General features: G+C 39.9%; 1 protein-coding gene across 1 annotated transcript in view; it reads left to right on the forward strand.

The window, feature by feature from the left end:
* The window catches only part of PITPNC1 (phosphatidylinositol transfer protein cytoplasmic 1), a 74,226-nt gene that overhangs the window by 39,733 nt on the left and 13,050 nt on the right, over positions 1–21,443 (forward strand). The window contains exons 4-6 of the mRNA XM_050981337.1: positions 328–335; positions 9,314–9,385; positions 19,030–19,125. Of these exons, the coding sequence (XP_050837294.1) occupies positions 328–335; positions 9,314–9,385; positions 19,030–19,125 (176 nt within the window). The remainder of the gene's footprint in view (positions 1–327; positions 336–9,313; positions 9,386–19,029; positions 19,126–21,443) is intronic.

Genomic DNA, 21,443 nt, shown 5'->3' on the forward strand with positions numbered 1-21,443 from the left:
ACTAGATTATTTTTCACCTTATATTTACTGGTAACAGGAAATAAAGATTATAAAGTAAGGATAGGTAAAAACTGGAGTGTTATATCTATGCAATTTCTTGCTTGCAAAGAAAACACCAGGTGCTTGGATTTTGTCTGACTTGTGTCCTTTATTGTCCCTTAGACTTTAGTCAAATATAAATCTGCAGACTATCTGACACAATCATTTTTATTATTAATTTGTGTTTACTGTAAAGATTTTGCATCATTGTTTTATTTCATGTTTCTCTTTTTTTCTTTTCTCTCTTTCTTTTTTTATTTTTTTTACAAATGGACAATTGGAAATCAGAATACACAGTAAGTTTTTCTTCCTCTTTTTATTCCAAAAATAGAAAATTGATGTAAAATATAGTAGTGGAATCCAATCAGATCCCTTCTTAATATAACTTATTTATAATGCATTCAGTAGTGAAACCTTATTTTAGTTCTTTGTTTAAGCAATTTAAAGGGAAATTTGAAGTAATTCTAAGGGGATCCTATAAATTATTTTTCTTTATCACTTCAAAATAATTTGGTATGTTTTTACTTACTGACTCTAAGAAAGAACCTTCTATTAAAAAGGGTGAGGCTTTTAAGATTCCAGTTGTTACATGGAGATATGAGAACAGATTTTATTTATTAGTTTATTAACTTATAAAATGCTCATCTCTGGTATAGTATCTGGGAAACTGTACAATCTGTAGACAAAATTAAAGATAATCTGGGCACAGTGCCCAGAAAAATCATCTATTCCCTCTCACATAGCTAAGGCAAAATATAGCACATAAATCATGAGAAAAATTGTTTAAATATGCTGGCCTCAATAATAGCAATAAGTTTCCAGCAGCCTTTGGGAGGTGAGGAGGGGGTGGTGAGGAGGTTCCACCTGAAGGGACCTTTCAGAAACTCCTCCTTTGATTTAGCTTGGACTTCTGACTGCAGATAAAACATAATGCAGATGTTTCTCTTAATTCTGCAGTGCTCAAAATGTTTGTGCAGATTTTTTAAAAGCTCGTAAAGCACAAAGAGAAAAAAAAAATAGAGCGATAAAAAGAAAAAAAAATGAAGAGATTTAAAGGCTCAGATCTGAAAGCTAGAAACCAAGAGTTGTGATAGCCAGGTTTGAAAACCCAAAGCAACAAACTGTGCTCTCCAGTATGTGCTACAGGTACTTAGAATATTCATTTGATTGTCAGAGGAAACACAAATGTCCCAGAATTGGCAGCAGTGATGAGGGACAGATTCTCAGCTGGTTTTGCCAGAAGAGACTTTAGGTAGGGTCTGTCAGAGCCCACATTAATGAATGCTCACCTTTGATAGCACATTTAGTTTTAGGCTGGGAAGTTGACATTTGCTGTGTTGCACTGATATCTCTCCATGGTAAATTTTTTCTTTAACTGAAAGTAAATTTGAATCTTTTAATGTGATTTTTTTTCTTTAACTGAGAGAGACAAGTGGGGATGATGCAAAGGGTGGTGGCAGACAGAAATATGTGTCTAAATTTGAAGTGCAATACATTATTAAAGCCAAACAGCAGGGCTGTACTCAGAGAGTCTGAATCAGGAGGTGATCTCTGTCTGAGCTGGTGAAACAACACCTGGTGCAGGTTGGAGGAAGGTACAGCCACAGAAATGTTCAAGAGCATCAACAGAAGTGATTGAAGCATTGAAGAGACATGTAAAGAAAAATTAAATCAGTCCAGAAATTTAGAAGGTAGGCAAAACAATCACTGAGTGACACTAACTGCCTAGGGGGGCTGGGGACTAATTACCATGGTGCAAGGAAACAGAACTAGAAGTACTGGGAGGAGATAAGGGAAACTGTACTTCAGACAAAAATCAAAAATATGTGTTAATGGAACTTATAGGCTATGAATTTATCTTCATGGCAAACAGAGACATTGCCTTTGCCTCCAACTGTTGAATCTAGAACAAAAATGTTAAACATACCACTGGCAATAACTGCTATCCTTGTCTGGAATATTTCTCTAAATTTGATCTTCTGTATTCATTAGAGAATTCTGAAAGAAAGAATAAGCCCACAGATATTGCCCAAAATATGTACGATAGAAACTCTTTTCTTAAAGATCATAAATTATTTCTGAAGGGTCTGTGGGAAATGGTGAGAGTCAAATTGAGCCTCATTTCAAGGAAAGCTCATTCTAAAGGCAAGCCAATAATTGGATAAATAAAGCATAATCTTATCAAGTCAAGTACGTACTGCTCTGTGGTATGTTCACACCTTATTAACCTTGTAAATTCCACTCTAAATAAAGAGAAGGACCTTAAAGGCTCAGCATGTTATTTCAGTGTGTGTTAGTGGTTTGGAAGAGGATGTGAACAGCAGACTGAACCTTACTGACAGCCTTAAGGTTTTTCAGTTGCAAAATATGTAAGCTGTTGAGAAATAGCATTCAAGCCCATACTCTGGCATTTAGAAATGCAGTATGGAATCATTTCATCAGTCTGATTCTCCTGTGAATATTATGGAATTCATAAATGTGATCTTCTTAAAGACCTGAAATTAGGACACCTAAGAAAGAATGCTCATCAGGCATTGAAAAATAATTTTTAGGTTATTGTTCTGTGCCATGGTTGTATAAAAAGCCAAGAGCAACTGGATGCATGAAAACAGGAATGGAAATTACACTGTCATGATGTTAGTCCTCTGTAATCTGGATCCAGTTATGATGGTGTCTGCTTTAAGCAATGGGATTTGTTACACAGCAACCCCCTAAATCTGGCAGCAAACACCACATCTGCTACTGGGTATTGACAGCCATGTTAACAACATGTAAAACAAAAGCCACACTTGAGAGAATGAATGGAACAGAACTATTGCACAAGTGATGCTTTTGTGAGGTGCAATTTGTGCTGTAGGGTCACATCAGGAGAGCATTTGCAAATGCACCTGGTTAAAGCTGCCATACAAAAGACTTCCTCTCAGGAAGGTGACACATGGGGACTGTCCCAAGTGCTATATCAGAGCTGGAGCTAATCCTTGAAAGCTTCCTGCTGACATGGAGGGGGAAGAGGAAGTCAAAAAATACTGTCAAAGCTGAAGCCAAAGGAAGTCATCCAGATTTGGGGGTACTATTTAGGGAACAAGATGTTCCTGTAAAGTTCAAAGTTTTAGTGGCTGGGGTGTTACTTCAGACCTGTATGTGAGAAAGTGTCTTCAAGATAGACACTGGAGCTGCTTTGGTTTTGATCCTGTCCTTAGAAACCTGACAAGATATCTTGCTAAAATACATATTTAGGCTTTATCTGCAAATCCATTTATATTGTGATTAGGTTGATGTTAAGACAATAAACCTGTGATTTAGGATGCAGCAGAAATGCAGCCCTAGAGGAGTGACTCCGATGGATTCCACTCCATAAGCAATTCCAGGACTTGGGTGTGGTCAGGTGCCTCCTGCCCAGCTGCTCCTGGGGAATGGGTGCTGTTCTGCTGGCTTTGGAAAGAATTCCTTTGCTAGTCAGGGGCCTTTTTCTCTTGGAGGATGGAGACAAGATGCTTTGCAGCTCTCAACAACCCCTTGTGTGCCAGCTTATCACAGCCTTTGCAAATATGTATCTTTAGTGGAAAATATTTATGCTATTCACAGTGGCAAGAACAACTGAACTTTCAGGAGGCTTTGTTATTTTTATTTCTGAGGTTGCCCAGCAAGATTAGAAATAATTAACTAGAAAGCAAACTTGTGTCTACTGCAAACCAAATGAAGAAGAATTGCATAGAACTAAGTTTCTTTACCTGCATTGGGATATTGTTAGAAAATAAACAGCACAGAGCAAATATCCATTCGACCTGCTCAAGTGACAGTGGAGATCCTGGACAAAAAAAAGAGAGGGAGCCTCAAGCAAACAAACAATCAGATCATGTCTGGTGACTAAACCAAGGTACAAAATCTTCATGTGATCAAAGTACACTGAAAATGAGCCAAAGTTTAGCTCTCAAGCTGGAGTAGAAAGTGGTTAGGAAAAATAAAGAGAATTTAAGCAAACTCTTCTAGGTTTGAAGGTGCAGTTCAAGTGTTTGCCAGGGATCAGTTCAAACAGATTTGCCTGACCTGAATGGCTTTGGTGGTGTTAGCAAGATTTCAGTTCTGGGGCTGAAATTTAAAAACAGCTGGGTATTTTTTTTTTGTGCATAATTTATGGACAATTGTTAGTTTCACAATTATATAGACAAAACAAACATTAAAACAGCATTGTTTGCTCTGTGCAAGGAGGAGGAGCATTCCTTCCATGCCAATGTCTCAAACATCCTCTTGAATAGAATATAAATCCAGAATATTTATGAAAGTCAGTTATGGAACAGAAAGCAGGAGACAACAATTCCTTTGATGATTTATCACAATGACATTTATTCTTCTACAGCAAATGACTGAGGAAAATAAAATTATGTCATCTGGTATGTGTCAAGGCCCCAGAGTGAGAGTTGCTAAATGGTCCATTACTGACCTGCTGGTTTCTGATTACTTTTGAGAACAGGCATGTTTTGTGCTTCACTTAGCTGCTGGTTTATCCATGAAGTAAATTATCTGGAAGGAATGTTTTTGTATTGTTATTTTTATAATGAGATGACTTGAGAAGGAAAACAGTTGTTTCAGATAAACATTGCTGTAGAGTTTTTTCCTGTGTTCTCCTTATCTGATTACCAGCCCTTGAAATTTGGATCTAACCCCTCATTCTTCAGGGCTGAAACTTTTCTGCAGTTTGAGGATTTTAAGAGTCTGCATCAAAAATGCAGTACAAAGAATCCATACTGCAGGATTAGAGCCCAATGCAAAATTACTACCAACATCCTCCCACCTCATCCCCCCAGCTCAGAAAACAGACTCACTGATGCTATTGTCCTGGGAAAGCACAGATTTATTTCCCTTAGCAGAAGTTCCAGCAAAAGGAAGGACCTCTGTAGTATTCATAAGAAAAAAAAATACATTTTTTAGAGAGCTGCAAACCTGTATTCTCATTTAATAGCTGAATCCCATTGAAACGAGTACCTCAAACTGCTTGGGAGAATTCCCCTTTTTCCAGCACTGCCTTATTCCAAAGCAATCCAGCCCCCTCTCTGATGGATGGGACTGTCATTTCCACTTGTGCACGCTGCTTTTCACTTCATTTCTTCTTCAATAAGCAGGTTACTGCTCCCATGTATCAAAGAAAGAGATCCTAAGGGAAGGCAAAGCCAGAGATAAGAGTTTTATAGCCGTGGTGGCGACTTGTTACTCATCGTTCCATCTCCAGGTTATTGTATACAATACAAACAGTGGTTTTCTTCCTCAGCTTGTTTATGAGAGTTTTGCTCCCTTGTTTATTTTCAAGCCCTGTTTTTGCATTGCTCTTTTCCTTTCCACTCAACACCACTTTTGTTTGCTGTTTGCCACCTTCCTGTGCTTATCTTGCCTCCCAAATTCTCCTCCCTCTCACTGAGTCACATCTTCCAAATGCCATCACCCTGCCCAGCCCTTTCCGTCTATTCTCTTCCAGCCTTGTCACCCTGATTGATGCTGGTTTGTGCCTGGGTGAGCTGATCACACAGCAGCTCTGTCTGCAGCAATCTGAGGGGAGTCAATAATTCCCCATTGTCCATTTCCCAAAAAACCATTGAATATTCCACCTTCCATCACCTCACAGTCCCACATCCCCTTTGTTGCCCACAAAAAAGTTGGGGCTCCATTTCTCTTTCCCAGGTTCTTGATCTTCAATAAAGAAATGCTGTTGTTACCCCCTGAGTAGCAAAACAGTGCCCAAAAATTTTTAATTTAAAGGATATGATATATGGGAGTTACCCTATGGAGAAGATTTCATTTGCTGAACACTCTCACCTCATTGTAGCCGTCACTTTGTCTTTAGGCTCTGTGGACATCACTCTCTAAAAATCCAGTTCCACCTGTGTTGACAAAATAATGCATATGTGACCATATAAAAAATCATCAGTCTGAGAAGTGGTGGAAGATGAGAGAGAACATTTACATGAAATGTCTGCCTTGCTGGGCTTTTATGTTTAGATTTAGGGAAATGTGCTTCTGCTGCTTAAAGAAAAAAAAAGGTGGGATTAATTTTTACTGTGCAGAAATAACTGCCAAGGATTGTGGATTAATATTCACAAGGAACAGGAGAGGTGAAGAGCAAGGATGAGGTCTCTAGCAGGTCTTTGAGCATTCCGCAGGCAGAATCCACATGGAAAATGAAATCAGCTACAACAGCATTGATGAACTGGCATCGCTTACACACAGCAGGTTCCAGAGGGTGAAGAAGCCTCGCCCAGACCAACACATTTGCTGACAACTGCAGGAATTCCCACAGCCAGCTCAGGTGTAATTACTGCACCGAGTTGAATTTGACAGCCCTCTCCATTAAATGAGTGTCACCCCCTGCATGTGTTTGACTGTCTCTTTAAGACTTTGGCAAGTGTTTTGGCACCCTTCGGTCCTACCCTGTTCTTGTAAGTGTTGCTTATTGCTATGGCAACACTAATCAATCATCGTGCTAAAAATAGGCCTCGCGTTTTTCAAGAGGTTATATGGAGGGAATTGCAAAGGAAACTGGGGACTGTGCTTTCCATATGCTGCTTTCATTCCCTTCATTCTAAATGGAAATACCCCTGCTCATGCTGGTAATTACTGGTTCACTCTCCTCTTATTGCACCGGTGCTCTCTTGAGCCTTAAACCTCTCCTGCTTCTTCCAAAATTGAGGTGCCAAATATAGAAAGTTTTGGAGAACAAACAAAAAACCCTGAATATTCCCCTTATTTGTTTTTGAGTGTCACAGGTGTGCTAGGGTATACAAAATTTTAAAGGAGTTTATAAGACATCTAAAAAATCTGGAGGTAACAATACCTAAGATGGCTCCTTTGAGAGCCTTTCACAAAGACACCTTATCATTGAAGACACTGTGACTGAAGATTTTGAATTCTGCTGTAGAACTTAAGTTTAATTTCAAGTTAAAGATTGAATTTGCCACTATTTCGTTCCCAAGAGGAACCTTGCAAGCTGTAGAGGCAGTGAAATGGAGAGCTGGATAGCAGTGCCCTGTGCATTCCTGTGTGCTCGGGATCGATCGCCTCCAGGTCAGTGCTGGAAGAACACGGGCCCCAGAGGAGGCAGAGCAGAAAGGGAGTGGTGCTCAGAAGAAAATAAGAATCTCCTAAAAGGTTTATTACCTACTATTCACTCCCCAGTTTGTTTCTGACTGTTGCATAACAATTTTAATCCCCAGTTAAGTAAATATGCCGCCACTTGAGGGGAAAAACCCAACTTTTTGCACGATGAATAATAGTCTTTGAATGATGCATAAACAGTTTTCTGGTTCTGCCAGAGCCCTCTGCCAATTAGTCAGAGTGCAGCTGATGAATCATGAGACACGTTCTGTGAAATGTTCAAAAATTTGGACCCTGCTAAGTGTTCCTGTAAGGCAGCGAGACCCCCCACAGCTGCTGGAGCAGTGGTTGCCAGCCAGTTGAGTTTCTGAGAGAGATTTTTGCGGTGGAGGACTTCTGGTAAATTTGAATTTTCATTTGGGGTAAACCCATGTTGCCATTTATAATCTCAAATTAGGTTGTTACAGTTCTCTCCTTCATACTAAACACACAGGGAGGCTGCCTGTGGGTGGCTTTACAGAAAGTGGCTCTCTAATGAGGTGGCTTGAGGTAAATGGCACCATTCTTCTATGCTAGTCTGAGGAACCTTGGTCTTTTCTTAATGCTGCTTTCTGAAATACAAGGTTAGAAGATCTCTTGTTTTAATTAGAGTTGAGATTCTGGGTCACAGGAATCAACAGCTCAACTCAAGCAGTGGATTGTGAGCTGCTCCAGGCAGCCCAATGCAGCCTCACGTTCAGTACATGGAGCGGTGACATTTCAGTGCCATGACCTGACTCATTGCTGGCAACCTCCTGACAGTGATTGAAGATAGCAGGCATTTCTTTAATACCAAGGTCAAAGGGAAATCTGGCATTTGGTTTTATTCATAATTCCCTCTGAAACTGCAACTGTGCTTCAGATCAACAGCATGAAGGGGGTTTTACCTTCCATGGCCCCAGAACTTGTCTCTCTTGTTTTTTTTTGACAAGGATTGATTCTAGATAGTGAATATCCTGTGGTCAGAAGACTGAACACTGACTTGTTGGGTGATACCCACTGAAGGAGGGATGTATTTGCTGCAGTCTCCAAGGAGCTGCCTTAGATTTCGGCTGTTGCACTACACCTGGCCTCCTAAGCGCCCTCTTCCCTTACTCACCAGCCCCTCCCTTGAGGAACTCTGAATGTTTTCAAGCCTGGGCTTGGACCAGCAGCAGTGTGAGCACTGAGGTGTTCAAACACCCTCATTGTATAACCTGTATGCACAGCCCATGGAAGAGTCATTTGCCATAGGGGATTGGTGATGCATCACACAAGGAACTGGCAGTTGATGCAGGGAAAGCCTTGGTGACTAATAGGGAAGATGCTGAACTAGTGTCATTCAGAGCTGGTTAGACAGCTGTTCTGTCTGCCTGTCTGAAAACTTGCTTTGAAAGAAGAACAGTGAAATGAGAAATAAAATATAGTTGAAATATTTATTATGATGGGATTGTGTTGCCTAGTATTACAAATTCAAACCTTCATAAGCCAACTAAGCTAAGCAATCCTCAGAAAAATAAATTTATTCCCATATAAATACAGAATATTAATCTTATTAATCTTTAACAAGAAAACATTGGTGTATTATTATTTTTTCTTTTTAAAAATATTTATTTGGATTTAATAAAAAGAAATTTTCACAGGGGTTCATAATCCATGAATTCCATATTAATAGGAAATTATGCTAAAATTAATTTCTCACTAAAAATTAAGAAAAAATTAGGAAAAAGCCCTCACATATGAAGGCATTGCTGTCTGTTTGGTCAGGACCTGCATCTGGTGAAGTGTCCTTGCGTTTTTCTATCTGGGGATAGACTGGTCTATAATGAGGGATATCCAGTTGCTCTCAAGATCTTAGTGAATTGAATTTCTAACAAGACATTCAGGACATTCATACTCTTGGGCATAGTGAGCATGAAAACCATTGCATCTAATTATTCCAGACTGCTTAGACTGATTTATTTTTATCTTCATTATAATTTTCAGCTTTTAGATAGAATCTCTGGATCCCTCCAGAATCATCAAACCTTTCAGGTTTACGTTCTGGGAACATTTTTTCTTGAAGTAATGTGAAAAAATTAAGAAAGGTGATACCAAAAGGGATGAACTGAATATGTCAGCTGATGAAGCAAGGCATATTTCTCGTGTTAAATATATTTTTCTTTTGTTGCAGTGTTCGTTTTTGCCTAAATTCTCCATTCATATAGAGACAAAATATGAGGACAACAAAGGAAGCAATGACAGTGTAAGTATGGCACCTTGTGCAAAAGTTGATTTAATCCTCTTTGTTAACCACAGACTGCCTGGGGCCTGGAGGTCTCTCAGTTTGGGAAAAAGGCCCCATCAGACTTGTGTCTTTGCCCCTCCCTGGGTGTCCTGCTCTTGAGCAGCTGCAGAGGAGTTACCTCTGAAGTACCAGGAGATGAAATATCACCTTCCTTTCTGCATCTTCTATTCTCTTTGTGCCCTCTCTAAACACAGCACAATTTACACACGTGAATTTAGTTGTGATGAACATTTATGGAAGGTAAAGAAAAGATGACTGGGGGTTTTTGGTGTGCTTGTATTCCACTTTCTGTGTTTCACATTATTATCTCTGAATGAAGAGGGTTGAATTCCAAGGAGGTGTCAGGAAGAACAAACAGGAAACTCAACAATGGTCAGAGATGAGAGAGCTCAGGAAGCAGCTTGGGGAACAATGGCTGTGCACTTAGGTGATGCTTTTGGCAGTCACTTACCCGAAGTTAAAAATGTTCAGAGTTAGAGCTTAGAGATGAGAAGGACAATTAACTATGTAAAATCCTCTGTAGAGGAAGGGTGGGAATGAGCAGCCAGCAGCTGCTGATCAGAGAGGCTCAGGAGCAGAAGGCAGGAGGTCAGTCAGACTTTACTGTGCAGAGAGCAAAGCAGAGTCTGCTTTTACCTTGTAAAAAAAAAAAAAAAAAAGAATAACTTTCACTAAAGCTCAGCATGTAAAGATTGAACCCTTGGGTTCATACACAAATATGTTTCTTCCTGTTCCATTTTGGTATGCATTGGTTGCACACTTATGGGAAGAGGTTTCTTGTAGGCATGAAACAAAGTTTAAATGTCTGGAAATTAGATCTGTAAAACAGAGACCCAAGGATGGGGTGCTTGAACTCATTCTTGAAAAGGAAAAAGTCAGGCAAGCAGATTTTAAGGGGTCTGAGCAGAGCCTTCCAGTGTTTTGGGGTGTCCCTCAAGCAGCCTTGGTAAGAGGAAGGTGTTCTGTTCTCCAGGTGGGAGGTACATTTCCCTCAGCCCCCTGGGGCTGCCTGTTCACGAGGCTGACAGCTGTTGCACTGCTTATGGCAGAATAATTACAGGTACAAGAACAAGGTGGAATTTGGGATAATGCTTTTGGCATGCAGACACTTTCCCACTGGGAACATGACAGGGATCATCTATTAACCACCAGATACCAACCACTCACAGTCACTGCCTCTCAAAGCCAGAGCAGTGTGTGAGTTAAAAAGAAGTGTATTGCATTACCAGCTAGATGAACATTGTGTAATTTATGCACTTTTTAATGTTCACTTCTGCTTTTTGGCAGCACTTTAATTCAGAGCAAGCCCACACCTTTGGTTTTGGGAGGGCACAGACTAATTTTCTGGTGCATTACAATGTCAGCAGTGAGCAGACATGGGCTGCTGTCTGACAGAGGAAGAACTGAAGCTCTTTAAGCAGAGTGAATTCTTTCAGTGTGTCAGCTTGTGGCTAAAATACTGTGAATCAAGCCCTGAACAGTATCCAGCCAGGGAATTCAGATGAAAGTGGCACAGAGGTGGGATACTCCAGTGATGTAAATCAAAGAAACTCTATTCTGCTTGAATCCAGCTCTTCCAATGTCATTTTTACCAGACTGCCAGTGGGGTAATATCATATTACCTTTCTATTGCAGCCCCTGAGTCACAGACTAAGCCAGTGTTTGCCTAGATTAAGAGATTTCACTGACCCCTGCTTGAACTGAGGAGGAGAAAGAGCAGCTGAATTAGAGGGTAGCACTCCAGCCCTAATTTCCCTGATTTTGTAATTCTGAGAGCTGTGCTGTTCCCTGGTGGGAACACAGCAAACCAATGGAAGATCTGCCTTTCTGTGCTCCCATGGCCTTTATCTGGGACCACAGACATGACTGTACAGCACTGAAATGCTGGAAGGTTCCTAAATATGGAGAGGCTTCTGATAATCCAAACACCATGGATCGAGGAGCAGGAATCAACCTCACTTCCATTGCTCAATGGGCAGGCTTAAACCTTCCTTAAGAATTTGCAAAGTGCATTTCTCCTTTGTGTCAGACAAGTTTAGATTAAATGTCACTGTTTGTGTGGGTAGAAAGCAACAGGAAGCATAGCACACATTCCTATAGATTTCCATAGATACTCTGTATTTTCCTTCATTGCAACTATCAGCCTTGTCTGATGAAGAAATAATTAATCCAAAAAAAACTTGGTTAAATTTTGCAGTTGTAATGCAAAATAGACTCAATGAATATTAATGTTCTAGTAATGAGGGCAATAATACAAATCTGGTTTTAACTCAGCTATTTCTCAATGTATTTTTTTAGATCATAGAGATTTTTTAAATCTTTGCACTCTGATCTATTCTTCATTTCCATACTGTCTGATAAAGTAGATATTGATTGTGAACAATACTTAAACATAAGGATACTAAAACTAATTCCACTGATCCATGGAAGAAAGCAATATAAATGGACTTGGGTTCCTGTCATTTGGTAGGCTGGGATGTTATTAGAATTATTTCATTTAACATGTTGTGTTGTCTGGTATAATTCTACCTAATTATTGCAATATATCTTGATGCAAAGATTTTTCTTCCCATTTGGCATGACAGAAGATAGTGGTAATACTAGTGAAAGATATCTGCTCTGGAATCTGATTTTTTGTTGTCTTAGAATACATTTTAAGCTATTTTAAATGTGTTAAAGCATTCTTGTTCCAATCTGTTAAGTTTGCAGTTGATTTGCACAAATATATAAATACTGACAGAAAGAACAATGGACAATAAATGTCTTTATTTAGGCAACTTTGTGTAGTAGTGCAGAACCATAAATCCACTGAGCTGTGATTTCAGTGCTCAGAGCAGCTGATTTTAATGTATCCCATGTAGTTGTTCCATGGCAACTCTATTCTTAGAAAAACAGAGCCAGTGTTGGATGAGCATGTGAGTACATCAAATATTGTCCCTGCTACCTTGTAGCTTTACAGCTTCATTAACACTGTCAGAAACTGGACCAGTGAGTCAGGCCAGTCACTATTTCCTCTTGCAGATCTTTTAAATTAAAAGTCAACTTCTTAAAGAAAAATTTTATTTTGATTTGACTTTTATTTTACATTACAAAATGGAATTTAAAAAAATTTGAATGTTTTGTGAGATGGAAATGACATGGGAGGTGGCATCTGTAGAATTCCTGAAAATATTTCTTCCCTTTGTACCCTGAGCTGCTCCATTGGCAGTGCTGGGCAGGGGGAAGAGCAGGTGCTTGCAGCCAAGAGCCTCAGTGGGCCCAGAGCAGTGTGAAAGGGCACAGTAATCACACCCTTCCCCCAAAGCAAAGTTTGCACTTTGGGAATTTGAATAGAGATAGATAAAGTCTGTATTCTGCATATTTTAAACATAAGGGACATCCTTACAGAGAGAATTCTTACAGGTATCTACTGAATGAAATGGTAGAAATCCAGGCCGGGAGGGTGGGAGTTACTGCTTGTGTGTCAATAAATAGGGTGTGTGCTTTTCCAAGAACACTTCCTTAAGCTCTTTTTTTTATTTGGACAGGTATTTTCTTTCAACAGTCCATTGACTGCTCAGTATTTGTGTCACAAAGGACTAATTCAGTGGAACTGTCATCTCCCTCTCACTTCTCTCCCATCTCTTTTTCTTACTGTTTCAGTGTGCACCACAGACACAGGGCTTGGTTTTTTTCCTCTTCGTGGGGAATGCACCAACTGTGCCTTGCAATCAGCTGTGTTGATTACAGGCCACACCATATGGCTGCAGTGGCTGCTGCAATCAGTGCCCAGCCATGTCACACATGGCAGAGCCACACTGTCCCTGCCTGTCACCCTCTGCTACTGGGGAAAATGTCTGCAAGGCAGCTGAAGGGACAGCAAAGGCAGACTGGGGACAGACACTGCTCAAGCAAATCACTGAATCACAGAGACATTCAATTTTCCTATTTGTTGCACAAGGATCATTATGTTTGACTGATTTCTGTTGATTTGTTTTGTTTTGTTTTTAGTCACAGAATTAATTGCTGCTGATATTTGGGCAGTGATTTTTTGCCATCTGATGGCGTCTGGGTAAAGCAAAAAAAAGTACAGCTTGTCAAATAATTCAAAGGTTGTCAATAATGAAAATTCACTGTATGTAAAATTTCCTGAGTCTTGCTCTTCGTAGCATAACATTTTTCTCTGGAAAACTCAGTGTGTGAATCTGATTATGAAACTAAAGTAAAATAAATTTTAGCTATGGCAGCTATCAAGAAAATCCATTTCTAGTTTGGTTGAGTTTAGGGTGGTTTTTTTCCTCTATTTTTGTCTCCTATCTTAGTAATGTGGAACTAGGTTGTAACAAACTTGAATATAGCACATGGAAATTAAATGTAAATTCACTATTTAAGGCAACTGCCATGAAACACTGATTTCAGCTGAAAAGGATTCAGCTGTGCCCTGGTTTAACCTGCACCACAGGATCTCATTCTGGAAACTGTCAAAAGGATTGCTGGGCATCACTCAAAATATGGCAAAGTCAAAGCAAGAGACACTTTTAGGGTGATTTTATTTGCACTTGGACTTTTCCTGTGTGATGGTACTGAATATCCCATAATTTGCAATGAAAAAATCATGATTTTATCATGTTTCCCCCCCCTCTAAGAAGTCTGAAAAGATAAAGGCAAACAAGTGGAAAGGTTGGTCTGAAATTCCTCCTGAGGGAAGAGCTCTCTTTGTTGAAGTGCAGATCCCATGTCCCAAGCACATATGGCTATCACAGAACATATGACAAGGCCCACACTGACAGAGTGTGAACAAGTGAGATGGTTGTGCCTCTACTTTTTCATTTTTCTCCATGAACCACTGAAGTTAGTCAGTAAATCTGGCACCTGAACTGGATATGACTTTAAAAATCAATCTCAGTAAATATTATAGAGAGTCTACTGAGGTCTTGGAAGCACAGCTACTTTGACATAATTACATAAAAATCCAGTTCTCTGTCCAGAAAGCACAAATCTTAATGAGATATTTTATAAGAGATGGAATAATAGGGGAGTCATGACACAGAGATCAAAAGGAGCAGGGAGCAAGGCTGCAGATAAATATGTAACTGCCTCTCCCCCTCTGTGGCACACAGGGATATTCCCAGCCAGTTCAGGGAGCCAAATTTTCTCTTCTCAAAGACAGATTCAATCTTTTTCCATAGAAAAATTGCTCCCAATTATGCATGTCCATATAAGTAGTTTTATCCCATGAACATGTTTGAAATTGGTCAATTCCTGTAATCTCTGCCCAAATAAATCTCCAAAGGGAATTAGGAAATTTGGAAGTAGCTGAGGTTGGAGCATGACTTCTTAAAAAGTTACACACTGAATAAACTCCATGGGTCAAGGTCTGAGTTCTGAGGAGATTTCCTTCAGAAAAGTGAGAGCTTCAGTGGAGCAGGTGACAGAACCTGCTCAAGGTGTGCAGCAACACCCTGAGGAGCAGCCAGTGGTTCTGGCCTGGCAATCTGCAGAGATGAGAATTTCAAGGTAGAGAGTACATCTTGTCCATTTTTCTAATGCAAGAAAAGAATTATTTTTGCAGTCCTCACCACAATTACAGCCCTGCCATGAATTAGCTGTCTCTTTACAGCCCTCTGACCACAAACTCCTTGTGGTTAGGCTGGGAAAAAATGCATTTTGTAGTACTGACAGAGCCAAACACCTTTCCAGCTGGTAATCCCTTGGATGGTTCCTTTGCTCTTGAAGATGGAAAACAAACATCACAAGAGAGAACCATGCATTATGAAACAAAGCCAAGCCAGAGGCACAGATGTGACTCTTGGAGTCCTGGTGGTGCAGATGAGTGAGGAGTTTGCCAGTGTGGATGGAATAAATGCATTCAGCAGAAATCGGCTTTATGCTGTTTATACCCAATCCAGGTCAGCTGTGGAGATTGGCCACAAAGTTATATTTTAGATTAACTACATCTGAATAAAATCAAAGCCAGCAACTTAGCCTAAACATAGGAAAAAAATAAACAAATAGGAAAAAATGCTTGTAGAAAAGAGGATGTTAAATTTCCCATCATATCCTAACCTGATTTTCTGTTCTGACTGTGGCTACCAGAAGAAAGGAAGTTGCTAGCAAAGCATGTGCCAGGACATGTTCTTGTAGGGCAGGAAGGAAACAAGGGAATGAAATTTAAGTTCTCCAGTACATACATTTCTGCAATATCCTGTGTGAGCTGTTATTCTTGAGGTTCTGGAATCACCTGCCTGGGGGTTTTCTGGACTTTTCTTTTGGTTTCTGGTTGGTTGATTGGTTAGGTTTGAGGTTGGTTGGTTGGTTGGTTGGTTGGTCGGTTGGTTGGTTGGTTGGTTTGGTTGGTTGGTTGGTTTGGCTGGTTGGTTGGTTTGGTTGGTTGGTTGGTTGGTTGGTTGGTTGGTTGGTTGGTTGGTTGGTTGGTTGGTTGGTGGGTTGGTTGGTTGGTTGGTTGGTGGTGGTGGTTGGTTGGTGGTTGGTTGGTTGGTTGGTTGGTTGGTGTGGTTGGTTTGGTTGGTTGGTTTGGTTGGTTGGTGGTTGGTTTGGTTGGTTGGTTGATTGGTTTGGTTGGTTGGTTGGTTGTGGTTTGGTTGGTTGGTGGTTGGTTGGTTGGTTGGTTGGTTGGTTGGTTGGTTGGTTGGTTGGTTGGTGGTTGGTTGGTGTTGGTGGTTGGTTGTTGGTTGGTTGGTTGGTTGGTTGTTGGTTGGTTGGTGGTTGGTTGGTTGGTTGGTTGGTTGGTTGGTTGGTTGGTTGGTGGTTGGTTGGTTGGTTGGTTGGTTTGGTTGGTTGGTTGGTTGGTTGGTTGGTTGGTTTGGTTGGCTGGTTGGTTGGTTGGTTGGGGGGGGATTAGTGGGTTGGGGGGGTGGGTTTGGGTGCTTGTTTGTTTGTTGGGGGTTTTTTGTTGTTTAGGTTTTTTTGGGGGGGGGGTGTTTTGGTCTGGATTTTATTTTTTGGGTTTCTTTTGATTTTCACCAGAAGAGACCATTGACATAAAGAAGACCCAGTTGAAACCTTTCTCCCACTTTCTGTCATTCTGTGGGTGATGTAGTCTAAATCATGCTGAGTTTTCATTCCTCTTAGGAAAGGGAAGTATAGAAATGCTTGTTGTAAAAAAGCTGTCACGTTACTCCCCCCAGAATAAAACCAAAACCCACGGCAAAAAGGCCACTTCAGTCTGAATGTTGCTCTTTGTTTTCCATGTGGTTGTGTATTTTAATCTCAATGAATTACTTGGCTTCTAAATGTAAAGCCTTCCCAGTTCTTTCCAATATAATATTTAATAGTCTGTCTTCTACATCATCTTCTTAAGGATACAGATTGTTCTCACCATTCAGTTTCTGCACATTTGCAAATACAGTTGCACAGATTGGGAGCCTTATGCTTCTTTTTGTGGCCTTTAATCTTTTCCTTTAAAACTTAAGTTTCTTTAGTGTTTTTGATCCCAGCCACAATAAACCCATCCTCCCTACAGGGTTTCAGGCAATCCAAGATTCTGTGGCTAAGAGAGGCAATAAGAGAATTAGAGCTAAGAAAGAAATCAGTCTTGTTCTCTAATGACTTCTTATTTTCAACTGCTGATAGAATGAGAAGATTAAATCTCTAGCTGCAAATCTTGTGAGGACAATCTGAGAAAGGGAGAAGCATAAATGATTAGACAACAAGTTCTGCTGGCAAAGGGAAGTAAGAATGTCATTCAGCAAACTTCTGGAATAAAGGAAATGGTCACAGACAGCCTCGGCAGCAAATAAGGCATCGTTGAAATGGTTGAAAAATTCCTCCTGGTTTTGACAGATTGGCAAAGGCATCTGTCATCCCCACTTCCATCTCAGCATTTTAAAGAGAGGAAAGGAATTTAGAACTATTTTCATAAGAGGTGAAATATGTGGATCAAGTCTGGGACAGAGCAGGGCACATTTCTTTGGATAAGATACTGGGTAATAATCTCCATTTAGGCCGTTGCAAATGGGCAGAGATTTGCATGTGCTTGAATTTATGGGGCTTGGGCCTAAACCATGGACAGATTCAAAGCCTCAGCTGACCTGCTAATGTCCATTTAAGTGCCATTTCCATTATTTTAGAGAGATTATGGTGAAATGCATCTTATTCCAGAAATAACTGATTTCATCAGGGGCTGCTCTGTATTTCTGAATTTGTTTAGGAAAAAAGCAAGTGAGGAAGCTTATAAAAGGTGACCTATATTATATATATAAACACAGAAGAGATTTACATCAATGTACCCAATTCAGAGAAGGAGAACTACAGGACAAGGGCTTCCCTCCAAAGTTCCACTTGGTTCAAATAATTAACAGAATTTTTTTGCAAAACAACAATTGGAGAAGGATAATAATACAAATAAAACCAGGTTGGAGTTTCTCAGTTCTTCAGCAGTTTCAGATGTGTGAACATGTTACATCCAGTTCAGTGAGCATTCAGTGCTGCCTGTTTTATTCACTACCAAGATAAGTTAAAATTGTAGAGTCAAACTTCAGCTTTTCCTGTATTTGAAAGACAATTTCCTGAGCAATTTTCTTCCTACCAGCTGGTTCCTGTATTCCCTGGAGTCCATTGCTCTTTTTGAATGCTTTAAATGGGCAGCCCCAATGCTTTCAGAAATAATGAAGTAGCATTTCTGTTACTAAAGAGTTGCTGGCATTTTGTATTTTTAACTGTTCCTCTAGAATTTAATTAAATCAAGAGAGTATTCAGTGCATTTATTAAAAAAAAAAAAAAAAAGAAAGAAAACAAAAATATTTTTGCTTCCTGGAAATATCAGCTATAGAACATTGTGCCCCGAAGGAAAAAGCACATTGTGAGATTATTACTGATCCTGACAGTGGATGCACAACTGCCCTGGGTTTCATGGCACTAATTCATGGGAGCCTTTTAGCTCAGCACTGTTTCCAAGTCTCAGAATCATGAGGAAAATGTATTGCAGACACAGTGTAAGTCACATGGGTCACTGAGATGCCTAAATAATTAAATTATGGACACAGGCACAGAAGGATACTGTGCTGCAGCTGCAAATGACCTGGATTTTCAAAATATCTCCCTCGCTTACCTTGCACAGAACAGGAGGCTTGCTGTTCCAAACAAGGTCCTAAAGGATTGAAATGTGTGGGCATGGATGGCTTGGGGAAGCTTGTAGCTTCCACTGAGGCAGCTCAACCACAATTTTGACTTTCAGTGTAACAACACCTCAGACTGACTGTTCCCAGCAAACACCTGCACATTGCTGTAGTCCTTAGAGGCAGAAACCCCCTGAGACCAGAAAGTTGGGTTTTTTACACAGTGACAGACCTTAGTACAAAGACTGGAGAATACAGTAAAAACAGTCCAAATTGCTGACCTTACTGTTTTTAAGCAAAGTCTCCATTCCAAAAAAATCCAAGTAAGAGCAGCAGTGGGAGCAGAAAGTGCTGAACACGATGTGAGCAGTAGGGTGGAGAATGTGTTCCTGCAAAACCTCGAGTATTTTACACAAAGCTGTTCAGGCACAAGCCTAAAATACATTCTGTTGCACAAGTCATTGAAACTGCTTGTAACAGTTATTCCAGGTGGATTTTGTGAGGGTGTTGTTCTGTAACAGCCTTGAATTTCTTTAACTCTTGCAGATTTTTGACAAAGAAGCTAAAGACCTGGAGCGAGAAGTCTGCTTTATTGATATTGCCAGCGATGAGATCCCCGAGCGCTATTACAAGGAATCAGAGGTAAGAGGCAGCTTGGCTGTGAACTGGTGAGGAAGGGAAGGGAAGAGGCTTTAGAAGAGCCTGCATAGAAATCAAAAGCATTTTATTTTTGTATAAAATCTTGCTGGTCAGTATTATCTCAAGAGCCTTTGGTCAGAGGGGAAGCAGCCAGCAGCCTCTCTGTCTAGATTGCCCAGCACTTTGTATTGCAGATGATTCTTTGAAACACTTTCCTACCCTTGTCAGAACACACCCCATTCCAGACCTCTGATATTCAGCTGAATGAGTCCAAACTAGAAAAGGCCTTTCCTTTGCATTATGAAGCTCAGAGAAGAGTTTGCAGATCTGAGCACTTTTAAACACCCCTGCTGTCCTTACTTGCATCCCACCCTGATCAGTGAGTCCTGCAAAGTGTCCAAGCCCGGCAAAGGACAGATGTGCTGCAGTGACAAGGGGCTGATGCACAATTGCTTGAAGGGAACAATGTCACAAGACCAAGAGGGACTGGAGCACACTGCAGACTGCAGCAGATCTGCCAAAAAGCATCAATGGCAGCAGGCAGAGTCACTCAGAAAATTCCCTCGGAAATTGCTCCCATGTATATTTGATGGAGCACATCTCTGAAGAGCGTGCTTCTTCTAGGTCAATGCAATTCACTGCTTGAAATCAGCAGCCACCATGCAAATGAAGATGAGGTCTCAATGTTTTAATCTCAGAGTTGATAAATGATGGTTCACAACAAGCAGCTAGAGAGGAATGATCAGATCTATGCTCGCATTTAATTTTGGAGATATGATTTGCCTCTGGAGCCAAGTCTATATTCATAGCTGGCAGTGAGTATGGCAGCTGTTTAACTATCTAAAACGAGACTACATAATCATTTTTAGGATAGAAGTGAGGACTTGCCAAGGAATATATTTCTATACTATAGGAGACATGATTTTCAGACTAAAAATATCGAGTACTTTTTATCTTCCATTTATATAGATCCTATTTTGAATGTTATGTACGGGTCATAAACCAAAACTGAGCCTACAGTAGAATGAAAAGTAATTTTATTACTTTCTTTAGATAATGAAATCTATCTGTTTAGTACCAAAAATTATATAGCACCTCATGAAACAGCTTATTGGTGCCATCATCTTATCTGAGCTCCACGGCTTCTGGTTCCATTTAGGGATGAGCTGCTAATGGCACAGGTCAGCATTTGACTGTACTTTAAGGAAATCCTGTGAGATTTTTCATCTCATTCTCTGCACTTCAGAAATTGTAAACACAAAGGTGACAACCAGTTTTGCAACTTTCCTGCTCATTTTTAATAGCCAACTATTAAGCATAATTTCCCTGTGATTAATCTCCTGATACAGAAAAACAGGCTCATCTTAAAGGAGAAAAGCATTTCAGAGTCTTTGTGTTGCTATTTCAAAGCAAATCTAAAAACCAGATTCCAAGTGAAATGGAATTTTATATGGGTTTAAACAACAAAAATAGCCCAGCATCTGTTGTTTTTTTCTGTACTGATGGATGATTTTGCTGTTGACTACCAAATTCCGTTTCAGAATTCATACAGAGCAGTGAGAACACCTTTAGTATTTAACTGTGTACATGCCATAATTGATAGGGAATTAATAATAATTGAAAATAGTGGATCTTCCAAAGTTTACAACCTGTGGGGTTTTATGCTACCATATGATGAACATGGAGCCAAATTGCCATTTCTGATGAGTCCTCCTTCATAATTTAGAGACTCTGAAAAGATTTTTTTATGTTTGTAAACGTAATTTCTGTCTGTTTTCAATGAGAACGGTAATTCTATGCAAATGAGAAAGGGTTTGTGTTTCCCAAATAACAGCTTCAGATAAACCCAGTTTGTGTAAGCTTTTGAAAGGTATTTTAGTTGCACTAATAACAACAATTCGGCTGCTTTTAAATCATATAATCTGGACTGATAGGAAGTTTAAAGATTAAAAGTGAAGTGCAATCCTCAGGATTTAACAATTAGATCCCACAGGATAAATGTCCTGACTCCCATCCAGAAAGACCAATGAGAACAATTTTAACTTCAGGCATGTCAGTAATCTCTTCATTTCAGTGGCTCTTTCACAGGCTTAAAATAAAGCAAGTTCTTTACCAGGGTCAGCATGTTTGGCAGCTTCTAGAAATGAGCTTTAGTTTTCTTTACACCCTGACGAAAGCTCATTCCTCTTCAATTAAAAATATACTTGAGATTTAACAGCAAATGGCATTATTTAGCTGTAATACTGCATACTAGAGAGTGGCTTAAATAATTTAAAGCCTTGACACACTACTTTCTCTGCTTGCTCTGTGCTGGGACTTGT

Source organism: Serinus canaria, chromosome 18 (assembly GCF_022539315.1).
Source record: "Serinus canaria isolate serCan28SL12 chromosome 18, serCan2020, whole genome shotgun sequence".
Classification (NCBI taxonomy): domain Eukaryota; kingdom Metazoa; phylum Chordata; class Aves; order Passeriformes; family Fringillidae; genus Serinus; species Serinus canaria.